Raw genomic sequence first — 23,351 nt, forward strand, 5'->3', positions numbered from 1 at the left:
AGCAGGCATGTACTGGCCATGCTGCAAGTTGTCTCCATTTATGTTGTAGAATGATTCAGCTTCATTTCTCTTCCTAACGGTTGAAACAACACGTGCATTAGTGTTTGGCAATCAATCTGTGGATACATGTGTCTGTTTGTCTGTCAGTCTGTCAGTCTGTCTGTCTGTCTGCCTGCCTGCCTGTCTGTCTGTATGTTCACCTGTCTGTCTGTCTGTCTGTCTGTCTGTCTGTCTGTCTGGCTGTCTGTCTGTCTGTCTGTCTGTCTGTATGTATGTATGTATGTTTACCTGTCGTCTGTCTGTCTGTATGTATGTTCACCTGTCTATCTGTTTGTTGTCTGTCTGAATGTTTACCTGTCGTCTGTCTGTCTGTCTGTATGTTCACCTGTCTGTCTGTCTGTCTGTCTGTCTGTCTGTCTGTCTGTATGTATGTATGTATGTATGTTTACCTGTCGTCTGTCTGTCTGTCTGTCTGTATGTTCACCTGTCTATCTGTCTGTTGTCTGTCTGAATGTTTACCTGTCGTCTGTCTGTCTGTCTGTCTGTTCATCTGTCTATATGTCTGTTTGTCTGTCTGTATGTTTACCTGTCGTCTGTCTGTCTGTATGTATGTTTACCTGTCGTCTGTCTGTATGTATGTATGTTTACCTGTCATCTGTCTGTCTGCCTGTTTACCTGCCTGCCTGCACACCTGTATAAATTGCTTAAAAGATTGATTATCACACTAGTACTACGAAGCTGATTTACCTTCCAACTTCACCATTTGGTACAACGTACCCCTTACGTAACCAAAGCCTTCGAACGACCATGATCACAATAATAGACGCAATCAACAAAATAATGAGTGCTATCCCAATTCCAAAACCAAGAATTACGTCCAATTCAGCACCATCAGAGTCACCAGCAGTATCATTCGCACGTTTGCACGACTTTTTAGGTATAACTGGTGTTGCTATAATTGCATGACAAATCACAATATATGCATACATGCACAATAGCCTATAATATGCCACGTGCCTTCACCTGTTGGCAATCTATGCCTGTAGAACAAACGTTTCAGTTGTGAACTTGTTTCATCTCTAACATTAAGAGCCGTTACAACGATGCCAATATCTTGCAAATTGCTGCTGGTTTTGTTCAAGCAGTTCACAGTTGCAGATGAAGTGAATGATGACAAAGTGATGTTGAGCCATTCTGATTGGTTAAATGAATAGCACGAAATTTCAAACTTCGTGATGGGCCAGTGTGTGATTGTTACCGGAACAAACCATCGAACAGATACCAGTTGGTCATCTGTCACTCTTGCTTCCTGAATTACTGGCATTGGAGGTGGTTTGCCTACATGTACAATACAATTTGTATTAACTTAATAGTGCACCACCACACATTGTATAGCAGATGCCTATACCTTCTACTGTCAAAGTAGTTGTGTAGGATACTGTGTCTGTGATACACTGGTATGCTCCTTTGTCGTCATATTGCACTGCGACCACCATGAGTGCCCACATATTAGTCATAAACATTCGATGACTCTTGTCAACCTCTATAGGAACTGTTTCCTTTTGCCAAGTTGGTAAATTTCCTTGTTTGTCACTGCCGCAGCATAAAATCGCATTCTCTCCCTCAAAAACAGTTTTGGTTGTTGATTTCTTTTGACCAAGACAATTCACTGTAACTACAGACAGACATGTCACTGTTATGGTATACTGTCATGCAGCACAAGAGTTGACAACAAAACTTGCATTTGTTTGCTTGTTTGTTTGTTTGTTTGTTTGTGGGTATGTGTATTTGTGTGTGTGTGTGTGTGTGCGTGTGTGCGTGTGTGTGTGTGCGTGTGTGTGTGTGTGTGTGTGTGTGTGTGTGTGTGTGTGTGTGTGTGTGTGTGTGTGTGTGTGTGTGTGTGTGTGTGTGTGTGTGTGTGTGTGTGTGTGTGTGTGTGTGTGTGTGTGTGTGTGTGTGTGTGTGTGTGTGTGACTCACCTTCACTTTCATTAACCATCAGCAAAGCAGACCTCGAGATAGTGCTTCCAAATCTATTGCTAGCTACACAATGATATAGCCCTGCATCACTGTCCAACACAACGTCAATAATCAGTGTATGAGTTTGCTCATCTCCATCAACTCTGTAATGACCACTGGCAAAATCCACATTCACACCATTATGCTGCCATAATACACTTGGAGTCGGAGTGCCTTCAACAGTGCAAACAAACTTGCCCTCATCACCAAGTTTTGTTGACAAATTTGTTGGGTGAGAAAGAACAACTGGAAAAGCTGCATGTAAACACATTCTTATCATTGAATGAGTAATGTCAATTATTCATTTCGAATATCTTACATTCAACAGACAGATAAGCATATGCTCTTGCATTGATGATATTATTGGTCACCTCACACGTGTAAAACCCCTCGTCCTGTGAACGCACGAAGTTTACAAAAAGGCTGTTTTCTTGCAAAACGTGACTGTCGTCGTCGTTCACTGGCTGCCCTTTAAACAGCCAGTTAACTTCGTGAAAGTCTTGACCAGTGCATGTCAGCACAGCTTGCTGACCGAGTTGAGCAGTCGCATTGTGAGCTACAACAGAAGGTCGACCTGAACAAAATCAACATTAAATACATTGCAACATTTTCTTGTTAGAATTAGAATTCCAATACACACACACACACATACACACACACACACACACACACACACACACACACACACACACACACACACACACAGACAGACACAGACACAGACACACACACACACACACACACACACACACACACACACACACACACACACACACACACACACACACACACACACACACACACACACACACACAATCCGGAAAGCCTCCTATTAGGTAACAGCGTCTAGCTGTACACGGCCAACTCTGTGTATACCCATGAAGCTAATGAACTATTTAGCAACACCTCGCTATCACAAACACCTGATAATGGGTGGAGCCCACGTCAGCTACAAAACTGCATGCAAACGTTGAATGCAACGCATACACACTAGCATCTCACCTGCAGCAAAACTCGATGCGCAAAGCCACCACACACACACGTAACACGCAAGTCCCATGGTGCCCATTCAACAGCTACACACACATTCCTGTGTGCTACTACTGCAGCAGCTTTGCTAGACTAGACGATGAATGACGTGTGACGCTGTACGTCAGCGGTTGCTCGTCACTATTGTTCTGCGGATGCGGAGGCAGACGCGAAAGCACGTGAACTGTGTGATCGAATCAGACGAAGCCATTTTGCTTGCATTCCGTGAGCGTTCAAGCACGCGGTAGGAAAAACCAAAATAAATCGCTTACATTCCGATGTTGCCAGACATGTACATGTAGTACAGTACACATTGACAATTTGTAGCTACACGCTTAGCCCAGATATGGGAGCTCAAGACCGTATGTATGAATCTCTAATGTATGCACTGTATATGCATGGCTATTTACCTAATTAGACAAAATCTTACGAATTCCAAACCTCACGCTGTTACACTGTTATTGCCACTGAGACGGATTTCGTAAAAATTAATGAAAATAACGAAACAATTTAAAATTGTAACATTTCCAGCTTTGTCCATGAGACTATGATTGTTCCGGTCGTTGTGACGATGACGCCCGCGTTCCTGGTGGTCATTGATATCCACTAGGCGTGCTGACTAAGTACTCGGTCACACCGTAATACGTGTGTACCTGCAATATATCAAATTGGCTAGTTGATCGCCGTGTAGACTACACAGCAACATGTACCTTGCCGGGTTCACCTGCCGGGTTGGTGAGCGCCCAAAGACCCCACTTGCCCATCATGGAGGGGCATAACGACACAAAAATTTAGAATAGCAATAAAAGTGTGAAGGCAACATTTTAAAAAAATTTAGAATAAAATTAAAATTTAAAAATTGTAACAAATTTAGAATAGCAATATCAAATCAAGAAGGTAAATGAAAATTGTTCACAACAATTTGTCACAAACTGGTATTGATGGACAAGGACACGTGGCTTTAATTTCCTGGCAAAGATTCAGTCTCATTCGGCCTGTATGCTTACCGATCTGATCGGATTTCAGTGTGACTAGCATACACACTCAAGCACACACTGCAGTGAATGACACACACAATCCTCAGAATGGTTGCCTGAACACAAGCCTGAAGACCAAACACAAAGAGCAAAGAATCCAAAGTCATGTCTGACATAACAAAAACATTTGCCCTATTTACAATTCTTTGAATGCCATTGTATTTCTAACTGCAGGTACTTATACCGGTATATAGTTTTAACAAAACAAAATTGCCAACAATCACCAAAAAGACAACACTAAAATACTGCTATAGCTTATCACTATTATATACACACTGACAAGCAGCACATAGCTAAACTTTGGCCAATACTAGAAACAATAGTGTTAATCAATAAAACTTATTTATAAAAATATTGTCACTGTTGTAAAATTCCAAGTTTTTCCTTGACCACACCATCAATTGGATTTGGCAAATGTCCACATGCTTCTAAAAGGAGATCATCAATATGCAAAGGGCCAACTTGTTCAGTCTTCACGTGGATCATTGCAAACAGTTTATCTGCAAAAGTCACTTTGTCATGACACAAGGTGTCAATATGACTGTGACTAAAACCTAGCATTACTCCAAATGAATACCATTGAGCTGAACCTTCAGCAATAACAGCTTTTGTAACCTCACTCAATTTTACCAAGACAGTCTGCTCGGAAGGAGCATGAACCAGCAACTCCCCTAGAGTTTCTACTATCTCCTTATCACCGACTATCTGTGTTACAATGGCATGTGCTCCTATTCCTGTTGCTTTAGCTTCTTCAATTTTCTTCTGAGAGAAAGCAGCAACTTGTTTCAGTTCTTTGTATTCTTCCAAATGCTTTCTGCTCAGATATTCAGTTTGATATTCAGTACCTGGACTGTATCTGTCTAACATATCTCTCCAAAGAGACATGACAGTGTCAAGCAGGGAAACACATTCTGCTTCTGTTGCCTTACCTCCACGACATACAAAGTCCACAGAACGAACAGGATCTACCATGGCAACCAAACACTCAACAAAATTATAAGCAGCTGAACCTTGAGACAAGATCAGTCCGTCTCTCCACAGCCGAGTGTTTCCATCTAATGTAGCACAAACTTTAGACTGAAACATACCAAATACAGATGGACTGAAGATGGTCGTCTGACTGCTGCACACTTGACGTCGACCGACATACACTTTCTTACTCTCGTCTCTCATCCACATGACAGACAGATCCTTAGAAGGCAAGAGAGCTGGAAACATGTACGTGTCATCTCTGCCTTCCACTTTAAAGCAGAAACCAAGAGATTCATTTATAGCGAGAACTTTATCTGTGTTGAGTTGAACTTGAATCTTCTTATCTTTTCGGTAATCATTCATTGCTGTTTCTGCTTCTTCTCTTGTTACTGTGCCATCCTTCCTCTTTGACCTGACATGCCACTTAAAATCCTCAGAAGCAATGAGAGGACCGATGGCAAAATGATGCAAAGAGGAAGGAATGAGAGCTGCCACATCACCAGCAACAGCAATCTAAACACACATCACAACAATATTACACAAACATACACAAATACAACAACTAAACATCTGCTAGTTGTCTCACCTCTCCTGAATCATCTAAAAAATCAACTACCTTCTCTACAACGTTCTCCTCTTGTCCTGGACATGCTTCCTGCTCAATCATCTCCATCAATGTTGCCTTCTCCATGAACGGATCTTCTTGTTTCTTACGAAGAGAAGGAAGCAACTTGGACACGACTGGCTGACATAGACGAGGATACAGAGGAGTAGACTGAAACATAAATATCTATATCAGCAAACAAATCATAAGTCTATAAAACTAGCCTCATGATCACCTGCTGAAGCTTCTTTTTCACATCACAAACAACTTCCCTCAGTTGTTTCATTTCAGGCGTTTTGCTCCTCCTGCAGTCGAGAACAAAACAATCTTCAACGATGTTGATCTTGCCCTTGAATAGATCACGAACGTGTTTGACAACACGCTGCAACATACTTTGACCTTTACTATTACAATCTCCCCGACTGGCATTAATCAACACTGTGGGTATAAACTCTGCATCCAAACTGGCTCTGAGAAATGAGAGCCAATACTGAACCTCTTCTAGCAACTCCTCAACACTGCACAGTCGTCGCTCCTTTCCTCTCACTAGACTCACTAGCAGGATGAAGAACGAGTTGGATGAAGAAAAGAAAAGGCCGTGTGTTTTGTGGAACTGCTTTTGACCTGCATAGTCCCACAGTGACAACCAACCCACTCCTGGAATTTTGACTGTCATCACGTTGATACCAATCGTGCGTTCATCTTCACAATATGGATCATCTGGTTTGTTCTCCTTAGTAAAAATCCACTTCAACAATCCTCGTTTGAGAGCCTCCATGAGTGTCGTCTTTCCTGCTCCTTCTGAACCAATGAAACACAATTTCATGATTTCTGGTCTCACTGTGCCCTCAGCAAACAGAGCAGCATACTTCTGTTCACCCTAATAATACAACCCATCCATTCTACACATACCACCATATCTCACTACATAAACGCCTCACTATTGCTTTCCTCAGTCGTCTTCTCAGTTCACCATCAGTCAGTTGGTGTGGCCTCCTGCCATCCTGACAACATTAAACACACAAAACGGTATAAGTTGGTCAGAGACTAACTAGTAAACAACATAAAGATGTAAAATGCTATCACCAGATAATAGAAAGTATCACATCTAACACATTTAAATCCATCTCAAAATTCACTTCCTATGATGGTTCTGTTCTTGGAAGAGAAAATAGCAATAGCATATCACATGTCAATCATAACTTTAATTCAAAAAGCATGTAAATACAAATACACAACATCTGTATGACCTACTGTTGTCTTAGTCTCACTTGACCAGACGTTCGGCGTACACGGGGCAAATGGGGAGAGGGTCTGGTAACCGTCCCCAGGTTTCCTGTATGGATCACCTATCAGATTGAGAGTAAGAGGTGTGATCTTGTATTGAATGATGACCACCTGTAGCTGCACAGCGAGTGGCCATACTTATGCAAATATTAGCTGAAACTTACTGCGATTGTTGGAGAGTCTAGCAGAAAGAACAAACTTGTAGTTTGTGTGTCATAGCCAACAAAGACGTTTGATTTTTGCATGACACTTCAAGAGATTACATGAAGGGAGAAAGAACCAGCACACTACACTAGAGGCCGTACAACTAGTAAATGCTCAATTAGCATTGTGTTTGGCGAGCGATGGTGTTCTGTCTTTACCTATTCGCGTAACAATGGTTGCGTTACGTAGCAGTAGTTTCTGTCAAGCAAATGCGGGAACTCAGGAAACAGACTTTCAGTTGCTCTTCTTCTAGTTGTCTCCAATTCTTCGTTCACGCTTCAATCGTCTCACTCGTTTACTTACCTAGTTGCATAACAATGGTCGCGTAGCCACGTAGCAATGGTTGCATAGCAATAATTTCTGTCAAACTAATGCGCAGAAACTCAGAAAACAAACTTTTCTCTTCTTCTAGCTTTTTCTTTCAATTCCATTTGTCACGCATCAATGTTCTTTCCTTATTAGTCGCATACGGGAGCAAATTGAGAGTCATTTCACTCTTCTTGCCAAGAAATTATAATTGAGTCGACTCCTTGAAAGGGGACCCTTGCTTCAATTTTAGTGCACGTGATACGAGTTAAAATTGCATTCATCTGGCATCGTCGTTTTGTCAGTCCATCTTTCCGTTTTGCCGTAAATCCATATGACAAGTGCTGACGTACGCATATAAATATATAAATGCATACATATAATATATATATAAATATATCTCGACCTCAACTGACATGACAAAAGAGAGGCTCGCTTCGCTCACCAATAATTATTTGCCAACAACGTCCATCTGTTGTTGTCTTTGAGCTTCCCTCTTACTCAAATCCTCCTTCATTGTCATCAGCTTTTCTAACTTTTCTCACACAGCTAGGTCGATAGAGCCACAAGTTTGAATGCAGCTCAGTGTTCTTGGATAGTGGTGGTCTAAGTTCAGCTACGAACTCTTCTGAAACCGGTAAAGATGGATGGTGAGGACTCGTGTAACAGACGACGATTAGCAGATTCTATGATGTCTCTACAAAGCACGCAGTCTATTGATGGTGTGTAATTTCCGAACAACTACAGTCTGCGTCCAAACTATTGACACATTTCCGGTTTACTTGTACTATTTCTGGAAAGTTTTCTTGTTTGTTATTTATTAAGAAATCTCGCCAATTTTTTCTCACCCAGCTGAAAAGAAGAGCTATTCCGTAGTATGAGCATCCACATAGAGAACTTTTCCATCAAGAAAACGAGTCATGAAAGACAACACCGCAAAATTCTGTTACTATACCGCTCCAGTACTAGGAAGCCATCTACGATCTGCCAACTTTTATGTGTTTCTCGCTCTACTATTTACTGAACTTTCCAAAGACTGGACAATGAAGAAGGAATTCAACACAGAGCTTCCCGTTGAAGACCAAAACCTAGCTGAAAACCATCGAACAGCTTCAATTAGTGAACATGACGCAACAAAGAACAACAAATCAGCAAACAAACTTGCACATCAGCTTGCAGAGCAGCAAGTTGTCGTCATGCAGTTCTTCCACCAGCAGAAGAAAACTTCATGACGCAATTGTCGCTACACGATGCGTAAGAATCAAAATTCCGCTGCTAGTGAAGCTAGAAAAACGAGACTCTGGGCATCAAGGTTTGTTGATTGGCCCACTAGCTTACGAGATCTTGTACGAAGAAGAAAATTTCATAAAGCGGCGTGTTGAGCTTCATAAGCCTCAAAACGTTCATTAATGAAGAAGCACTAGAAGTGCAAACCCTCGGCCGGTATGCACCTTGAAGGTAATTAGTCGCGCTATGACAGAATGGCTTAAAAAATACCAACTAACAGCCACGCACAGCAAAAGTATAGAGCAAATACGAAAACCAGCTTTCGGTTAGATAGGAACAAAAGAAGCAGCACTGATTTTCAGTGAACAAAACACAATTTCATGCACCTACAATGTTTGGGCTTTCAGAAGATGACAATATTGATGGAACAAGCATAATGTCACAACTCTTGCTCTCTAGACGTTTAGTTCTTTGTGCAACTTCTCTAGGCGTCTGATTGTTTGTGCAGCTTTTGAAGTCGTAATGAGCCAATAGCTATGGGCGATTCTAGGCGTGGCATAAGTAACACCAAAGCCAAAACAAAATTAGATGTGGGAAAACATGAACGTTACAAATGTAGCTAGATTAGGCGTTGCTTCTAGTGGTAAACCCTCACGTACAACAAAAGAAACAGCTCACCACTGATTTTCCAGCTCACAAGAATGTAGACGTCTGGTTGTTTCTGCAGCTTCTCTAGGCATCTGTTTGTTTGTATGGCTTCTCTAGACGACTGGTTGTTTGTGCAGCTTCTCTTGATGTCTGGTTGTTGTCGTAATGGGGGGAAAACATGCATGTTACACTGTACAAATGTAGTTGTTTCGAAGTGCTGGAACAAGCCAAATGTTACAAGTCGGAGAGCCTCGACACTAGGTCGGCTGGCAATCTTCGATCGCCTTATGTGATGAAGTAACAGGCGTGATCATTGTTCTGTTTGTGGGTGGGAAACATGTTACAAATGTAGAGCAAAACAAGCAGATCACCACCGATTTTCCAGCTCACAAGAATGTAAAAGTCTCGTTTTTTGTGCAGCTTTTCTAAGCGTCTCGTTGTTTGTGCCACTTCTCTAGCTAGACGTCTGGTTGTTGCCTAGAAGCAGCTACCAAACAGAGAGGTGGAGCCTCATGATATCATCACCTTCATCTATTGGTCGGTAATGACACCACTTCTCTCGTCTATTGGTCGGAATAGCTTCATTTGCATCTGTGCTAACCAACTATATATACGGTCGTTGGGTCGGTCATCAAACGATTACTATACCCTCAGCCCAGAAATCCGGGCCTCGGGTAACTAGAAGACGCAATCCAGCCAGAGTGGCACTTGCTCACGCCTTGTGATCTGTTGCCGTACATTGAACGCACGTCTAGCCGAATGGGCCTTTGTCTAGAGCTAGGGTAGAATGCTATCAAAATGAAAGGAGGACACAAGCTACTGATGCGCACTTGTGAGTTTCTGAAAGTCTAGCAAACCAACGAACTTACACAATAGTTCTCTTCTATCTAAAAAACGTACGTGCCCTGAAAACGGATGCATTTCTGCTCATGCTACCTATGGCCATGCCTCCAAGCGTAAATGTGTCAATAGTTTTGACATGGACTGTACTTCCAGGCATTCAACCTTTTCTAACAAAATTCTTTGTTTTGAAATTCAATTGGCCGGTGTGCCGCAAATCATCAGACTGCCTGATTCTCAGCTGTAGGTGCTTACTTAATTACATGCTTTTCTAGCCAAGCTGATTATTAATGGTATCATGTCACTGAACATTCCATTTGTTCATATAGCACAGGTAATACTGACCAAATCTTTCCCATCTTATCCGCCCCGCGTACGCCGAATGTCTGGAAACACAAGACTACTGCAGTCTTAGTGCAGCCTTGATACAAGGCCATCTTCACCTTACGTGGTGGACTAACCACACATGACTACACGTAGATATCACATGATCGAAAACAAGGTTGCCACCATAAGACGAAGAGTAAAGTTACCACTCTTGTAAGGAAAGTTGCCACTCTTCGCCTTACAGTGGCAACTTTATTTCCGATCATGTGATATTTACATGTAATCATGCACGTTTAGTCCACCATGTAAGGCAAAATTAGTGTTGATGTATTACCGTATTTCTTCGAATAGTGGCTGCCCTCGAATAGAAGCCTCCCTCGTTTAGAAGCCGCAGCTGAAAAGACTTGTTGAAAATAGAGGCCACTCTTGAATTGAGGTCACACTATAGTGTGCAAAATTACTGGCCACGCCCATATCACATGCTTTGATACTTCCATGTCAATCTCATCCTATTACATGCACTCGTCTAGGAATCATAACATAATAGTCGTGGCATTTACAGCTAAGGGTACTGCAGTTGGCACCTTCCAAAAAAGTGTCCAATTATGTCAACAGAAAGAAATGTGAAGTTCAAGTACCAACGTGTCACTATCTGAAGTAGAGACTTAAAAATAGAGGCCGCCCTTGAATACAAGCTGCCCTCGTTTAGAGGCCGCAGTTCAGTAACCTTGTTAAAAATAGAGGCCGTGGCCACTATTCGAAGAAATTCAATATTCATGTTACTAAAACAGAAAAAACATTACTAAACACTCCATTCTGCTGCTTCTTCTCGTTTTTGACTGCAATTTATCTAAAACAAGCTAAGCAGCCTTTCATTGTTCTTGGAAAATTATTAATTGTCATGTTAGTAAATTTCCTACTCCAGACATATTACTGAGTAGTTTGTTCAAGTATATCAAGCGAACATCTAGAATTATGATCTATATAATAATATGCAAATGCTTGGGAACGCCCACTTCCGTCTGTCTGTCTGTAATGCGCTGATCGACACGGGCCTGTCAAGATCGCGAGTCCGAGACGAACCGTCGCGTCCAATTTCGCCTCGACCGCCTCCGACGACCCGAGACGAGACTTTGGCAGCCTGAAATGAGATGCACAGGAGTTTGTTTGTTCAATTAGCCGAGTATGTGGATGTGACGTATGCTCACCAGCTCCTGTCTAGGCCAACTGGTCTAGAGTAGAGTGCAAGATGCGGCCGCTGCAGTCAGAGGTTCTAATTAAGGCTTAATGGGCTGAGTGGAACAGATCCACTCAATTCCACATCCAATATATATTTGGGTATCTCGGATCTAGACTGCCCCGCTGCTGTCATCTTTCGCTTTCTGCTGCGATTAGCTTTGGTTATTATTACGCTTAGTTAGACTGTTGCACCTGAGCTTATTAAGCACTGTATGTTATGGTTGTAGCTATTACTAGTTGCTTTATTCTTTCTATTAGCACTCCAACTCACAAACCGGTGTTCCGAAACGGTGTACACTCGCTACGCTGTCACCTTTCCCGGATACTTAATCCTTTGCGTAGTGAGGAGGAGTCTAGCTATGGTCGCCGTCTGTCAAGTTAATTAAACAGCACTGTCAAGATTTTAGCCTTGGATACCTAGTGTCTGCATGCCCCCACAAACTTGAATTTAGGTAGAAATTTTCAAGTTCTCCAAAGCGAGGAATTGTTGGCAAGTGCGATTTCACCCATAGTTATATTGCATTATCTGCCATGTTTTGGCAATGGATCGACTTTTGTCGTGCTTTGAGAGCCAGACTGCCGCTAGAGCGTTGTACTTGACTAGGTCATTGCGCATTGATTTGATACGTTGTATAAGTTCTGCAAATATAGAGCAGGCATAGCATTTGTTTTCGACTTCAAACGGTTCCCTTCTACGGCGAAAATGGGCCATTTACAAGCCGCACGTGATGAACAAGAGTCCGTGAAGTTGTCACTGATATGACATTGGTATCTCAGAAGAGAAGCCACAGAGGTGCATGTCAAGGGGCAAGACGTCGTCGCAAGTGCACAGCAAGTGTTATGAAGACCATTCTAGTACGCGTAGCATCTAGTACGCGTTCTATCATCACGAAACGCCATTACGCCGTCCTAGGAGTCCCAATGTAGGTTTGTGCAAAGTGTGACATGCCTAGAGTGCACAAGCATGCCCACAAATCTTGACAGTGTTGCTTTAATGTGTCTACCAACCGTGGGAACGCCCTACTGTGTGCCTAAAGTTACACCGCGACCCTAGATGTAGCAAGTCTACCTATAGTACACAACGTTTCCTTCCACGTCTTTCTCTGTTTGCAGCTGTGACAGAATAAGGGTGCCACTAGATGGCTATAGAACGTGAGAAAATTGATCTGCAAGCAGAAATGTCTTCAGAAGCTCTGTATACGCTTGCGCAATTTTGTTACTTGTATCTGTGTCTACGTGTACTCACTGTAGAAAATATCGAAGGCGTCACACGACAAATTTTAATCACAACAGTTACTGAGTAACACGAGAATCATGCAGTCATTTGAATTTGACCCTGTACCCCAGCCATCACTAGGTGTTGTCCGCTACAAGTAGGGTACAGTGCATGTAGTTCATCTCCCATCTCAGTAGATCGTTTTCGTGAAAAAAATGAGACCAGTCACTGCAGTCTATTTGACATGCCAAATATATATTGGACGTGGAATCGCGTGGATCCGTAGATCAGTGTTTTCCACCAAGCCGGCTTAATGTTATAATCATGCACTGGAACCAGCATTATGTCACAGTAAGTGGTAAAACCTGTCTCTTAAGACCAACACTGTTATAATACTATTTACCTTATCTTCAGCATCTGCATTGGCCTTCTTCTCCAACAGATACTCGACTGCCTCATGATGACCAAGTTGAGCAGAAAAGTGAAGTAAAGTGCGACCAGACTGCACGTACAACACAAAACATCTTTCACACATAATCAACAGTATTGTGAAAACTCTCACCTCCTTCTCCACTGATTGACAAAACTTCTCTGCAATCTTTGTTGCAACATCCACTTCATTCCTACATGCCCACTGCAGCAGCTTCCACACATTCTATTATCAACAATCAAAGAAAGAGAATCAATGTCACAAATCAATTTCATAAAAGGAAATACAAACACAAATGCCAAACTGTATCCACTCATTATGCTGTAAGACAACTGTTACTCACCTCTAATGCAACATCTTCAACATGCTGTATTGCCAACACTAAATGACTACCTGTTGCCATGTGACCATTTTTCACAGCCAAATCAAAAGGCTTATTGCCATCCTATCACACATACAATAATTATTGTAATGAGTCTGAAAAATGTCACACGATAATCAAAAATGCAAACAGTCCTGTATGATTGTGCTCATTCTTAAGAACAAAACCAAACAAGTATATGTGTCTAACACAAAGCAAAAATAAGTGCATTTCATTCAAAGTCTAAAATCTATCACAATATACTATTACACTGAATGGCATGCAGTCAAGTCTTCCTTCATAACCCTGGCTCCAAGTAGGGTTAAACCTGGTTAAAGCAAGTTAGACACGCCCTAATATATGCAAAGACACGCCCTAGAGATGGAGCAGAAACTTCAAGCAATCAATGTATGCGCTCTACTATAGATCTTCTGCATCTAATTACCCGTGTCGTACATGTGAACGCAAGTTGGTTGGATTAGGGTTATCATATGTCTACCTGAGTTATATGGAGTTTAATGAACCAGTTAAACGTAGTTGATTTCGTCCGGAGATGCGCTGCTGAGCACACGCGCACGGTGGACTCACGAGGGTCTTGCGATGAACGGAGCATGCGAATCGCCAGCGACTATCCCGCCCGCCACAGCGCAGCAAGCATTCCAGAGCGCGCGTGTTTCATTTCGTTTCGTTCATGGCAGACGGTGAGCAGTCAAAAGGGAGAATGTCAACAGAGCAAGTCTGCATTTGCGACGGAGACAGCCAGGGCCACTGGATTCACCACTGGCAGACCGCCTGCTCAAGACACAGCAGGTAGATGACTCAGCTTCTTCCGCAGTTACGTATTATCTCAATTCCGCGTGCTGTTTCTGCCGTCGCGGTGTTTTGCGCCTTTTTGGTGCCACGTGATCGCATATATCCGGGAGAGGATGGTGCGCACGAGTGGGTGGCACACAGCGCGCGACAGCGTACCTGGTTGTAGCGAAGATATTTGTCGCAGTGGTTGCAGCGTATAGGGCGTATAAGCAGCTAGCTGGTTGCAATGAGAAAAGGGGTAGCTGCTGTGGGCGTGTCGTGTCAAGTGTGGCCCTGATACAAACAAGCACATTGCGAGAAGCCAAGAATGCTGAGGAAAGAGCACGTTGCAAGTGAGAGGGACAGTCCGTCTGCTTATGCAGGGCTCGGGCACAGAGATACATTGGTGGCACGACCGATAGCGGTTGCGGGCACCATCTCGTCACGATGGAGCGCAGTGCTGATGGCAGTGCAGCGAGAAGGATGAGCAGAGAGGCTTTCTCCAAATGAGTGGGGCAGTCCGTCTCAGGCATAGAGAGACGTTTTGGCAGCATGACCGGTAGCGGTTGCAGGCACTGTCTCGTCACGGTGGAGAGCAGTGCTGGTGGCAGTGTAGCGAGAAAGCTGATCAGAGAGATGTTTGGCAGCACGACCGGTAGCGCTTGTGGGCACCGTCTTGTCACGGTGGGGCGCAGTGCCGGTGGCAGTGCAGCGAAAAGGCTGAGCAGAGAGGCATGCTGCCAGCGACTGGGCAGTCCGTTTGCTCATGCAGCTAGGCCCCCCCCCCCCCCCCCCGAGCACAGAGAGACGTCTGGCGGCACAACCGGCAGCGGTCGGGCACCGTCTCGTCACCATGGAGCAGAGTGCTAGCTTGAACACTGGTGTAATGTTGGCCATTGTAAGCAGTAGCAGTCGTGGGCACCGTTTGGGCAAGATAAGTAACAGAGCAGGGGGCAATGGCGGTGAGCATTGACTTGAGTGGTGGCCGTTGCGGATGCCTTCGCATCGCGTCGGGACGGGAGAGCATGGTTAATCTGTTGTGAGGTGTAATCGCATCCAGGTAGTACGTCTATGATGATAACAGGCAAGCAGTCTTGTTGTCGTGTAGCACGAACAGTAGCATTGATGTGTGTAGTCTTGTCGCGAGGGGTCGCAGGGCCGGTAAACAAGACTGGGCAACAGTGGTCTAGTGCACGGGCGCAGTCTGGTGGGTTAGAGTCAGGCTTGCAAGGCACGAGCGGTTTAAGCGGTTTGGTTTGGCAGGTTTGGGCATATTGTCAGAAGCAGAAGCAGTGTCCCACGTACAGTTGCTCGACGGCGACGAACCTGAGCGGATGGTGGGTAAGAGTACGCACATGCTCAGTTGCACTCTTGCCTTTCGCGTGTTCTGCCTTACGACTCGACAGTGTTTTCCTGGTTTATGCAAGACCAACAGCAACAACCAGCAAGTGGGGCCTCCGTGGATGCGCGGGCGGTGGTGTCTCCTCAATAGCTCCAGGAAAGGATGGAGCAAACCGCCGGGAGGGCAGTCGACGAATTCTCGTGGCGGTCGTGGGCCAGCAGTTCGGCAACAAGTCCAGATAGCATAGCTCTAGATTTTTGCAGAGGGGTTTGTGCTGTACGCGTGGAGCGTGAGTGGCTATTCGCACGCGGTGTCGTAGATGGGTTGGAGGTCTGTATGTAGCGGTGTTCCTTTTGTGTGCATACAAGGAGGATTCGAATGGGTGGAGCCATTCAGTTTGCACGTCTACTTGCGTGCAGGAAGCGGTCGCTGCCATGCACGGTAAGGGCATGTGATCACGGACATTTTATCTGGGGACAGGCGAGGTCCCGGAGGGCCTTGAGCGCGGGTATCTGTGAAACGCAGGTTCCGTTCGTACACCATATGTCGTAAATCGAGCTCCACAGAGCAGACAGGGTAAGGCGACTGGGCTGGTAGCTTTTGCGGAACCGTCAGCAGAAGGGGCGCAGTGTCAGCAGCAGTCAGCAAAAAAAGGAAAGTGCATACGTAGAGATGGCGCCGCCGCTGGTGGCTGTAATGGGCCGTCGGCTGATGGGGCAGTGCCAGTGGCAGGCAACGCATAAGCGGGGAAGTACATACATGCAGTGTGCGAAATAACAGCCGGACATCGGACATTTACCGACCAAACGAAGCATTTGTCCGGCCATTCGTGATTTCGCCGGACATCTTGTCCAGTGGCGCGGCAGGTGTGGAATTCCATATAAGCAACCGACATCCTCGCACATCTCAGCATCATGTCAATAAACGTAGTTTTTGCAGTTTGCGCACAAAACAAATGCAAACAGCCACGTGTCGTACGTGTGTACTGTCCACCTGAACGTGTATTTTGTCAAATCCTGGATGTGGGCACTCAAGTATACACCCTGGGGCTCCGAGGTGCACAACAAAAATGCAGCAGACAGTCACGGGCTGTAAACGCTGCAGGATAGGAAACTCAGAAATACTTGCGTGTAATGTTTTCTGTAGGGGTTATAAGAACCTGAAGGCGATTAGGTTGATAGGATAGCACGAAGTCCTTGAATTAGCTAAGAAACTGCCACTAGCATAGCTAGCTTAGTGCATGTCCTTGGAACGATTGCAGTTTCCACGTCTAGAGGTATGGCGCATATGCGGACGAAGATGACGTTTCCAAAACTCACTGGGTAGGACACGCCATCAGAAGCCAAAAGGGGGAGGGGCTGGCTGCACGAGACCGGGCATGCAGAAATTTATGCGGATGGGTTTGTAGCCATGCAAGGCAGAGTCGAGGAAGCGATGAAAGTCTGTCTCTCTCTTCATTGCTGTCTCAAACAATGGCCACTTTGTAGTCAGACTTTTTGTTTGGTAATTTGTCACTCTTTTATTAAAGGCATGCAACATCAAAGTGTCATCCAGAGCCATGAAACCTAGCACTTGGTCAGGCATCCTCGAGCTAGCTGCAGTGGCAAGTGTCCTTTATCAACCTGTTCGTGCAGTGTATTCCAAGAGATTTAAATGGTTTGGCAACACAAATACATGGACACGTGTACCAACCTCGAATTACTGCAGCAACCCATGATAATTGTCATATGAATTGATCCACTACAGTAATCATCAACTAGATCTGAATGGGGAAACATATGCCTCCACCCAGACCACTTTGTTCCTTGTACTTGTATATCCAGTGTGGTGGACTCTAATGTTGGAAAAAGATGTGGTGGGATCAGGGTGTGTACACATTCGCTTGAACGTGTCATTGCTACACTCCTTGAGGAGGTGTTGCAAGCTCTTTACTCTCACGCAGGTGTCCATTGGACCCGGCAAGAATGTATATAACCCTTGTAGTTGAAACTTTTGGTCTTTGGTCGTCTCACAGCCTCGACGTTTCAAAATCAATTACACGGAGATCAGCACTGCATAACCACCTGACCATTAGCCAAGCCAACTCACACCTCCATCAACAGTTGTCTATCACACTTTGGCTTTACAATTCTAAGATGGTTTTAGAGAGACTAGCATTCGACAGTAGGGAAAATATTTTGGGGTTAATATTTATCAATGTCTTTTCTTTATTCTACTATAGTTTCCCAACCCCAACCCCAACACAACTATCTCAAATTAACATATATATATATATATATATATATATATATATATATATATATATATATATGATGAATTGTAAGTGATAAGTAGTATTTGCCAGGATTGGAATGTCCGACAAGACGTTTCTAATGTCCGGCAAATTTTAAATTGACAGGACATGATGTCCGGTGGTCAGTCAAAGACTATTTTGTACACTGTACATGCATATGGCGAGTTTACAGACACGTAGGTTGTACGTAATCAGCAAGAATAGCCTTAATGACCAACGGAAATGCAAATGCATGGCGACTGCAATGACGGCTATGCCATACTGCAAAGCCGTCGGCGGATGGTGGGTGCAGGATCAGTGACAGTCGGCCAATGGGGCAGGCGGGAAGCCACGGCACCGTCTGCAGATGGTCGATGCGGGACCAGGCGGCGATTGTCTCGGTGACGGCACGAGCGGTCTGTGTATGCAAAGGTGGGCGTCCACGTTGAGCATAGTGGCGTGAGGGCGGCGTGGAGGACTCACATTGCACGAATGGCTAGTTGCAGGCGGAGCACACTTCTTTGGCCTGCGGGTGACGAGGCTGGTCTGTGTGCATTGCCAGCGGCGACGGCAATAGATCACATGCAACTGCTCATGGACGAGGTGGGAGGAGCGGCCGTATCCAGTTGTTGGAGAGATGGCAGCGGCACCTCGCCGAGGTGCGCCGTTCTTTCTAAGCAAGTTGTTTTTTGCCTATACCTGAGAAATGGTTGATGCAAACCCAAGCGGGAGAGTGTGTGGAGATTGCGGATCTGCTGCCAGACAGTTTCGAGTTGCGACGGCTTGAGGATAGCACTCTGCGAGGGGGGCGTGCATGTTGGGTGGCACTGGGGCCCACCAGGGTTGTGTGCTTTGCTGTATGCACTGCCATAATCGCTGAGAAGTATCCCAACAGGGTGAAATACCTGTTGGCATACCTGCGGCTGATCGTAAAAAATTGCAGCTTGCTGGTCAACACCAGATTTAGGAGGTATGTGCGGGTGAAACCTTCTTCATGTATAAATATTCGTCGGGCTTTGCTGGACCGCTGTCGCGGGCTGGGGCTCCGTCTTGTGGACTGTGCCTGGAAACTGACCATGCAACCGCAGAGTGCGCTCTGTCGATGCGGCGCCGCTGTCGAGCTCACACGTCGCTCTTACTCCGGTTCGATTCTCACCGTGTCCAGTGGCGGTGCCTAGACGGAGTGTCGGTTGCAGGGGAGTGCCGCTGTGTCATGGGTGGAACCTGTGATCATGTAATGGGGCACCATCGTGCACTCACAAGCATGCGTGTGGCACATATGGAGCGCGCGACCACGGGGTCCGTTGGCTGCGTGAGAGGGGTACGGCTACTAGATAAAAGGGGGATTAAAAGTCACAAATCGGAGGGTAGACGAATAGCGGCCCATGGTGGTGGCTGGTGGTGTTTGGAGCTGAATTGGCGGCGAGTGGTTGCGATGTGTTTGCGTGCGGGGGGCCTGTTCGCTGCTCTTGACTGGCGACGGTTGGCCGTCTTCTTGCCTCAATAGCAACACAGTCGGATGCGTCCGGCTTTTGGGGCCGCTGGGCAGTGTAGGACAATTCATGGGTTCAGCTGCATTGCATGGCTCACAGCCTGGGTTGGAGTTCCTCATTGCGCCCGGGAGATGGTCCCTGTCGCGTTGACCGTGGTTGTTTTAGGGAGCAAGCTGCACGGCCGTTTACGTTCAGTTTGAGTCGGACGGCACCGCAGTCGTGGCGGCGCGCAGTCCATGCGGGGGTGCAAAATACAGTCGCTGACGTGGTGTCGTGAAAACTGGTGGACTGGTCATTGATTGTTTGGTTCATTTCTTGACCTGGCTCCGCGTCCAGTGATACCAAATGTGGCGGCGTTGATATGCGATACCAACATCGTCTGGACGTGTGACTGCTGGAATGATCGGTTTATTGCTTGTTTGGCGCTGGGCTATCCCTGTTCACGTTGCGTGCATACCAGTCAGGGTACTCACAGTATCAACAGTCCTGCGAGCGAACCAGTTTCGCACCAATCTAAATCCCGACATCTGAACGGACTCTAAGCTTGTTTAGTGGTGTTCCTAGCGGACGAGGGTATCGCGCACTCTACCCGCAAAAATGCCCTGTCAGCGGTGCTCCGTGTTCGCATTGGCACGGTTTAGGAACCCCTCTTGCAGTCTTTGCTGCTGTTGGTATACTGGTCTTACGAGGAGTTACGCGGTCGACGGCAGGTCCCAAATGGCGGCAGCGATTACCCATCACTCCAGATGTGTACTGCTCAGACTGAAATTCCATTGGGCCCCAAGAGTGGACAAGCTTGACATGGTGATGCTTTGGGCGGATGTTGTTTGTCTTTCTTTGGTTTTCTGCTCGCGTGCGAAGTTACAGTACTGTACAGTTCGTAAGGGCCATTGAATCGGTTCATCTGACAGTTAGTGATGTTGCAGTGGACTCCCTCTCGAACCCGTCCCTCATGAAATTTAGGCCCATGCAGTCAAAAAAACTGACCCGTTCCGGCAGAGTGTGGATATCCATCTCGGGAGGACGGGTACAGCTTTATGTCCTATTACGGCAATGCTAGTATACCTCGCTCGGCAACGTCGAGAGGCAGGCCCGTTGTTTCTGTGCTCTGATGGAAGGCCTCTGTCTATGCAACAACTTGTCAAAAAAATGCGGGCGGCACTAGAAGCCGGGGGTTTGTGTCCTGTTACTCGAGGCACAGCTTTAGAATTGGAGCTGCAGCCACACCTGCAGAACTGACTCCACGATCCAGACACTGGCGAGGTGGAGGAGTGAGGTTTGCAAGCGCTACGTAAAACTTGTCGCCAAGATTCTAGCGGCATACTCTCAGTCGTTAGTAGCTTCCCACCAGAGACGGAGCGATGACAAGTTTGCTGAAGACACGGCGATAGCATGCGTGCTTTCTACCAGGTGACTAGTTGTACAGTGTACTTGTGTGCATGATTGCTTTCGTACGAGCGTGTATTATAGACACATGCTCACTAGACAGTGGCAAGGCACTCACCCCATGACAACTAAGCGGCGGTACGTAGCTGAATGAGTCCTGGAGAGGTAGGTCCTGGAGAAGTGGGTCCAGCTTGGGTGCGGGGCGACCTCACCGTTGGGCGTGGTCGCCTTCCTTGTGGACCGAAGTCCCGGATTGGCACTGGATGTCGGTTTTCCTGGACCATGATGGGCTAGGCCGGGTTCCGCCCACTCTCCACGGTCACGCCTTCATTATGCAGGCTGGCTCAGGCAAGTGGTCGCGTCAAGTCGGCAAATAAACACAGAGGGGAATATAACGCCCGGACACCAGACAATGTCCGGTCAAAACAAGTCCATGTCTGGCCATATATTGTGTTGTCCGGACATTGGCTACTGGAACAATCACACCCAAATGGCATGATTCGGACACTCATAAGTCAGACTATGTGCACTATCAAAGAGTATGTTTTCTTGGGATACATCTATTATCCCGGTAAGCCTGAACTGGGAAGTGAGTAATGAGGTAGAGGTCACACCAGGTGTGCTTATTAGAGCATGTTACACCAATTATCTTAAGTGGTTCCAGTTGATGATCCCTTGATCTCACACGATAATTGGATAATAACCATTCTACTTGGCTAATATGTCCTTGATATGCAAAAAGTGTTATCTTTTGGTTTCCTTTGTAGGAAGGGCATAAATAATTTAGTAAACAGATGCCAGACCTTGTGGTTTCTAACCATTCGAGATCATCACGAAGGTCCAAAATACAGCGGAGATATTACAGATTTTCAAAGTTCACACTCATGGGGTCATTGACAGTATATAAGCTTTTGTGTGAAGTGGTGAGACGAGTTACTGAGACACCAGTTGCAGTAAAATACAAGTTTTCACCTAGAATGCGTGTAGCACAGCACCAAATATGAGGACATGAATTGGTAGAAACATCGTCCCCAAAACGGTAATCAAACATCCTGATTTGTGAATGTTTTCTTTCTTGTCATTGTCAAATAGCAGTGACTGCTGTTTCTTTGAAAATTCCAGTCCTTAAGGAAAGATCCTAAACGGTTTCTTTCAAAGAGCCTTTTGGCAGACTATTCTGTCAGCACACTAAGTAACTGCAGAAAAGGTGAATACCGATTTAGTATGCCTTGACAATAAAATGAAGGAGCGACTAGGTTGGTGTGACACCAAAACTTCTTTGTCATATAATTGCCTTTCTTGACACCCAAACATGGCAAAGAAAACCTTACGTTCAAACTTCTGAGCAAGATAGTGAAAACAAAACGTTGATGATAACGCAGAGGCTAGAGAAGCTGTAGAAACTCTTGCTGTTTGTTTTGCCAAACCATTAGAAAGCAAAGGGGTTAATATTCTTGCTCTTCATGTTGAGGAGGTAGTTAATTATGCTAGAAAATATCTTCACATCAGCAAGGTGTGCTATGAGTGTGTGGTACATAGTTCACACCTGTCCAGACATAGTATTAGTCTCCCCTTAACTACCACACATGTTGAAAGGATGTTTTCATCGCTGAAACTGATCAAGACAGACCGGCACACCAGCATGAGCAACACCACCTTGTCTGACCTTATGGAAGTATACCATGAAGGACCATCACGTCAAGACTTTCACGCTGGCGCCGCTATTCAGCTGTGGTGGGAACGATGCAAGACCAACTGCTGTCCTAATCAAGGTTTCAGAAAGCAATACAGAGCAAGGAAAACTGGAGAGTTGACCCATGACGATAGCACTAGCAGCTTTAGTTTAGATGACTGGTACGTGTGGCATAATCCTCTAAGACCGCGTCTACAAATAGTTTTCCAGAAGGTCTGACTGAATACAATTTTGCACATTGTTGTTCTAGGCTTCCCTGTTAATGTTCTGCTATTGTCTCACATAATTATAGTGCACTTTCAAGTTTGTCTTTTGAGGTTCCATAATTTTTTCACTTTATTGTAACGCAATAAAAGATTGCTTTGCAGGTATGTTGTCTCAAAGTTGTTCTGGTTATTGTCATGCTTTGTATAAATGTCAAATAATAGAAATAAAGTGTTGTTTACGGCCCCAAAATTTGTTAGAATGGGCGTGGTCTAAATGGGCGTGGCTTGGGTAAACCGGTTTGTCCGGACAAAGAAATTTCCTTATATTCCGCTCTGAAACATCATCACTGGAAAACTGATGGAGGTAAGAATTGAAATGGAGTTTAATGAACCAGATAAATGCAGTTGAATTCGTCCGGAGA

The 23,351-nt window shown here is 45.2% G+C and overlaps 2 protein-coding genes across 2 annotated transcripts in view; both read right to left on the minus strand.

Annotated features, from left to right (window-relative positions):
* Window positions 1-3,664, minus strand: part of LOC134177450 (titin-like) — a 4,338-nt gene extending 674 nt beyond the window's left edge. Inside the window, exons 1-7 of the mRNA XM_062644230.1 lie at window positions 3,021-3,664; window positions 2,338-2,592; window positions 1,980-2,273; window positions 1,409-1,675; window positions 1,024-1,338; window positions 748-952; window positions 1-73 (exon numbers count right to left, since the gene is read on the minus strand). The exon at window positions 1-73 is cut by the window's left edge and continues 674 nt beyond it. Of these exons, the coding sequence (XP_062500214.1) occupies window positions 1-73; window positions 748-952; window positions 1,024-1,338; window positions 1,409-1,675; window positions 1,980-2,273; window positions 2,338-2,592; window positions 3,021-3,087 (1,476 nt within the window). The 5' untranslated portion in view covers window positions 3,088-3,664. The remainder of the gene's footprint in view (window positions 74-747; window positions 953-1,023; window positions 1,339-1,408; window positions 1,676-1,979; window positions 2,274-2,337; window positions 2,593-3,020) is intronic.
* A 611-nt stretch (window positions 3,665-4,275) lies between these two features.
* Window positions 4,276-13,866, minus strand: LOC134176803 (uncharacterized). Its single transcript, XM_062643465.1, has 7 exons — window positions 13,728-13,866; window positions 13,517-13,609; window positions 13,358-13,456; window positions 6,602-6,664; window positions 5,896-6,540; window positions 5,643-5,831; window positions 4,276-5,569 (listed from the first exon to the last, which is right to left on the minus strand). Exons 1-7 carry the CDS (start codon window positions 13,785-13,787, stop codon window positions 4,442-4,444), a joined length of 2,277 nt encoding a protein of 758 aa, XP_062499449.1. The 5' UTR covers window positions 13,788-13,866; the 3' UTR covers window positions 4,276-4,441.
* Window positions 13,867-23,351: the final 9,485 nt, after the last annotated feature.

Source organism: Corticium candelabrum, chromosome 3, assembly GCF_963422355.1.
Source record: "Corticium candelabrum chromosome 3, ooCorCand1.1, whole genome shotgun sequence".
NCBI classification, from domain to species: Eukaryota; Metazoa; Porifera; class Homoscleromorpha; order Homosclerophorida; family Plakinidae; genus Corticium; species Corticium candelabrum.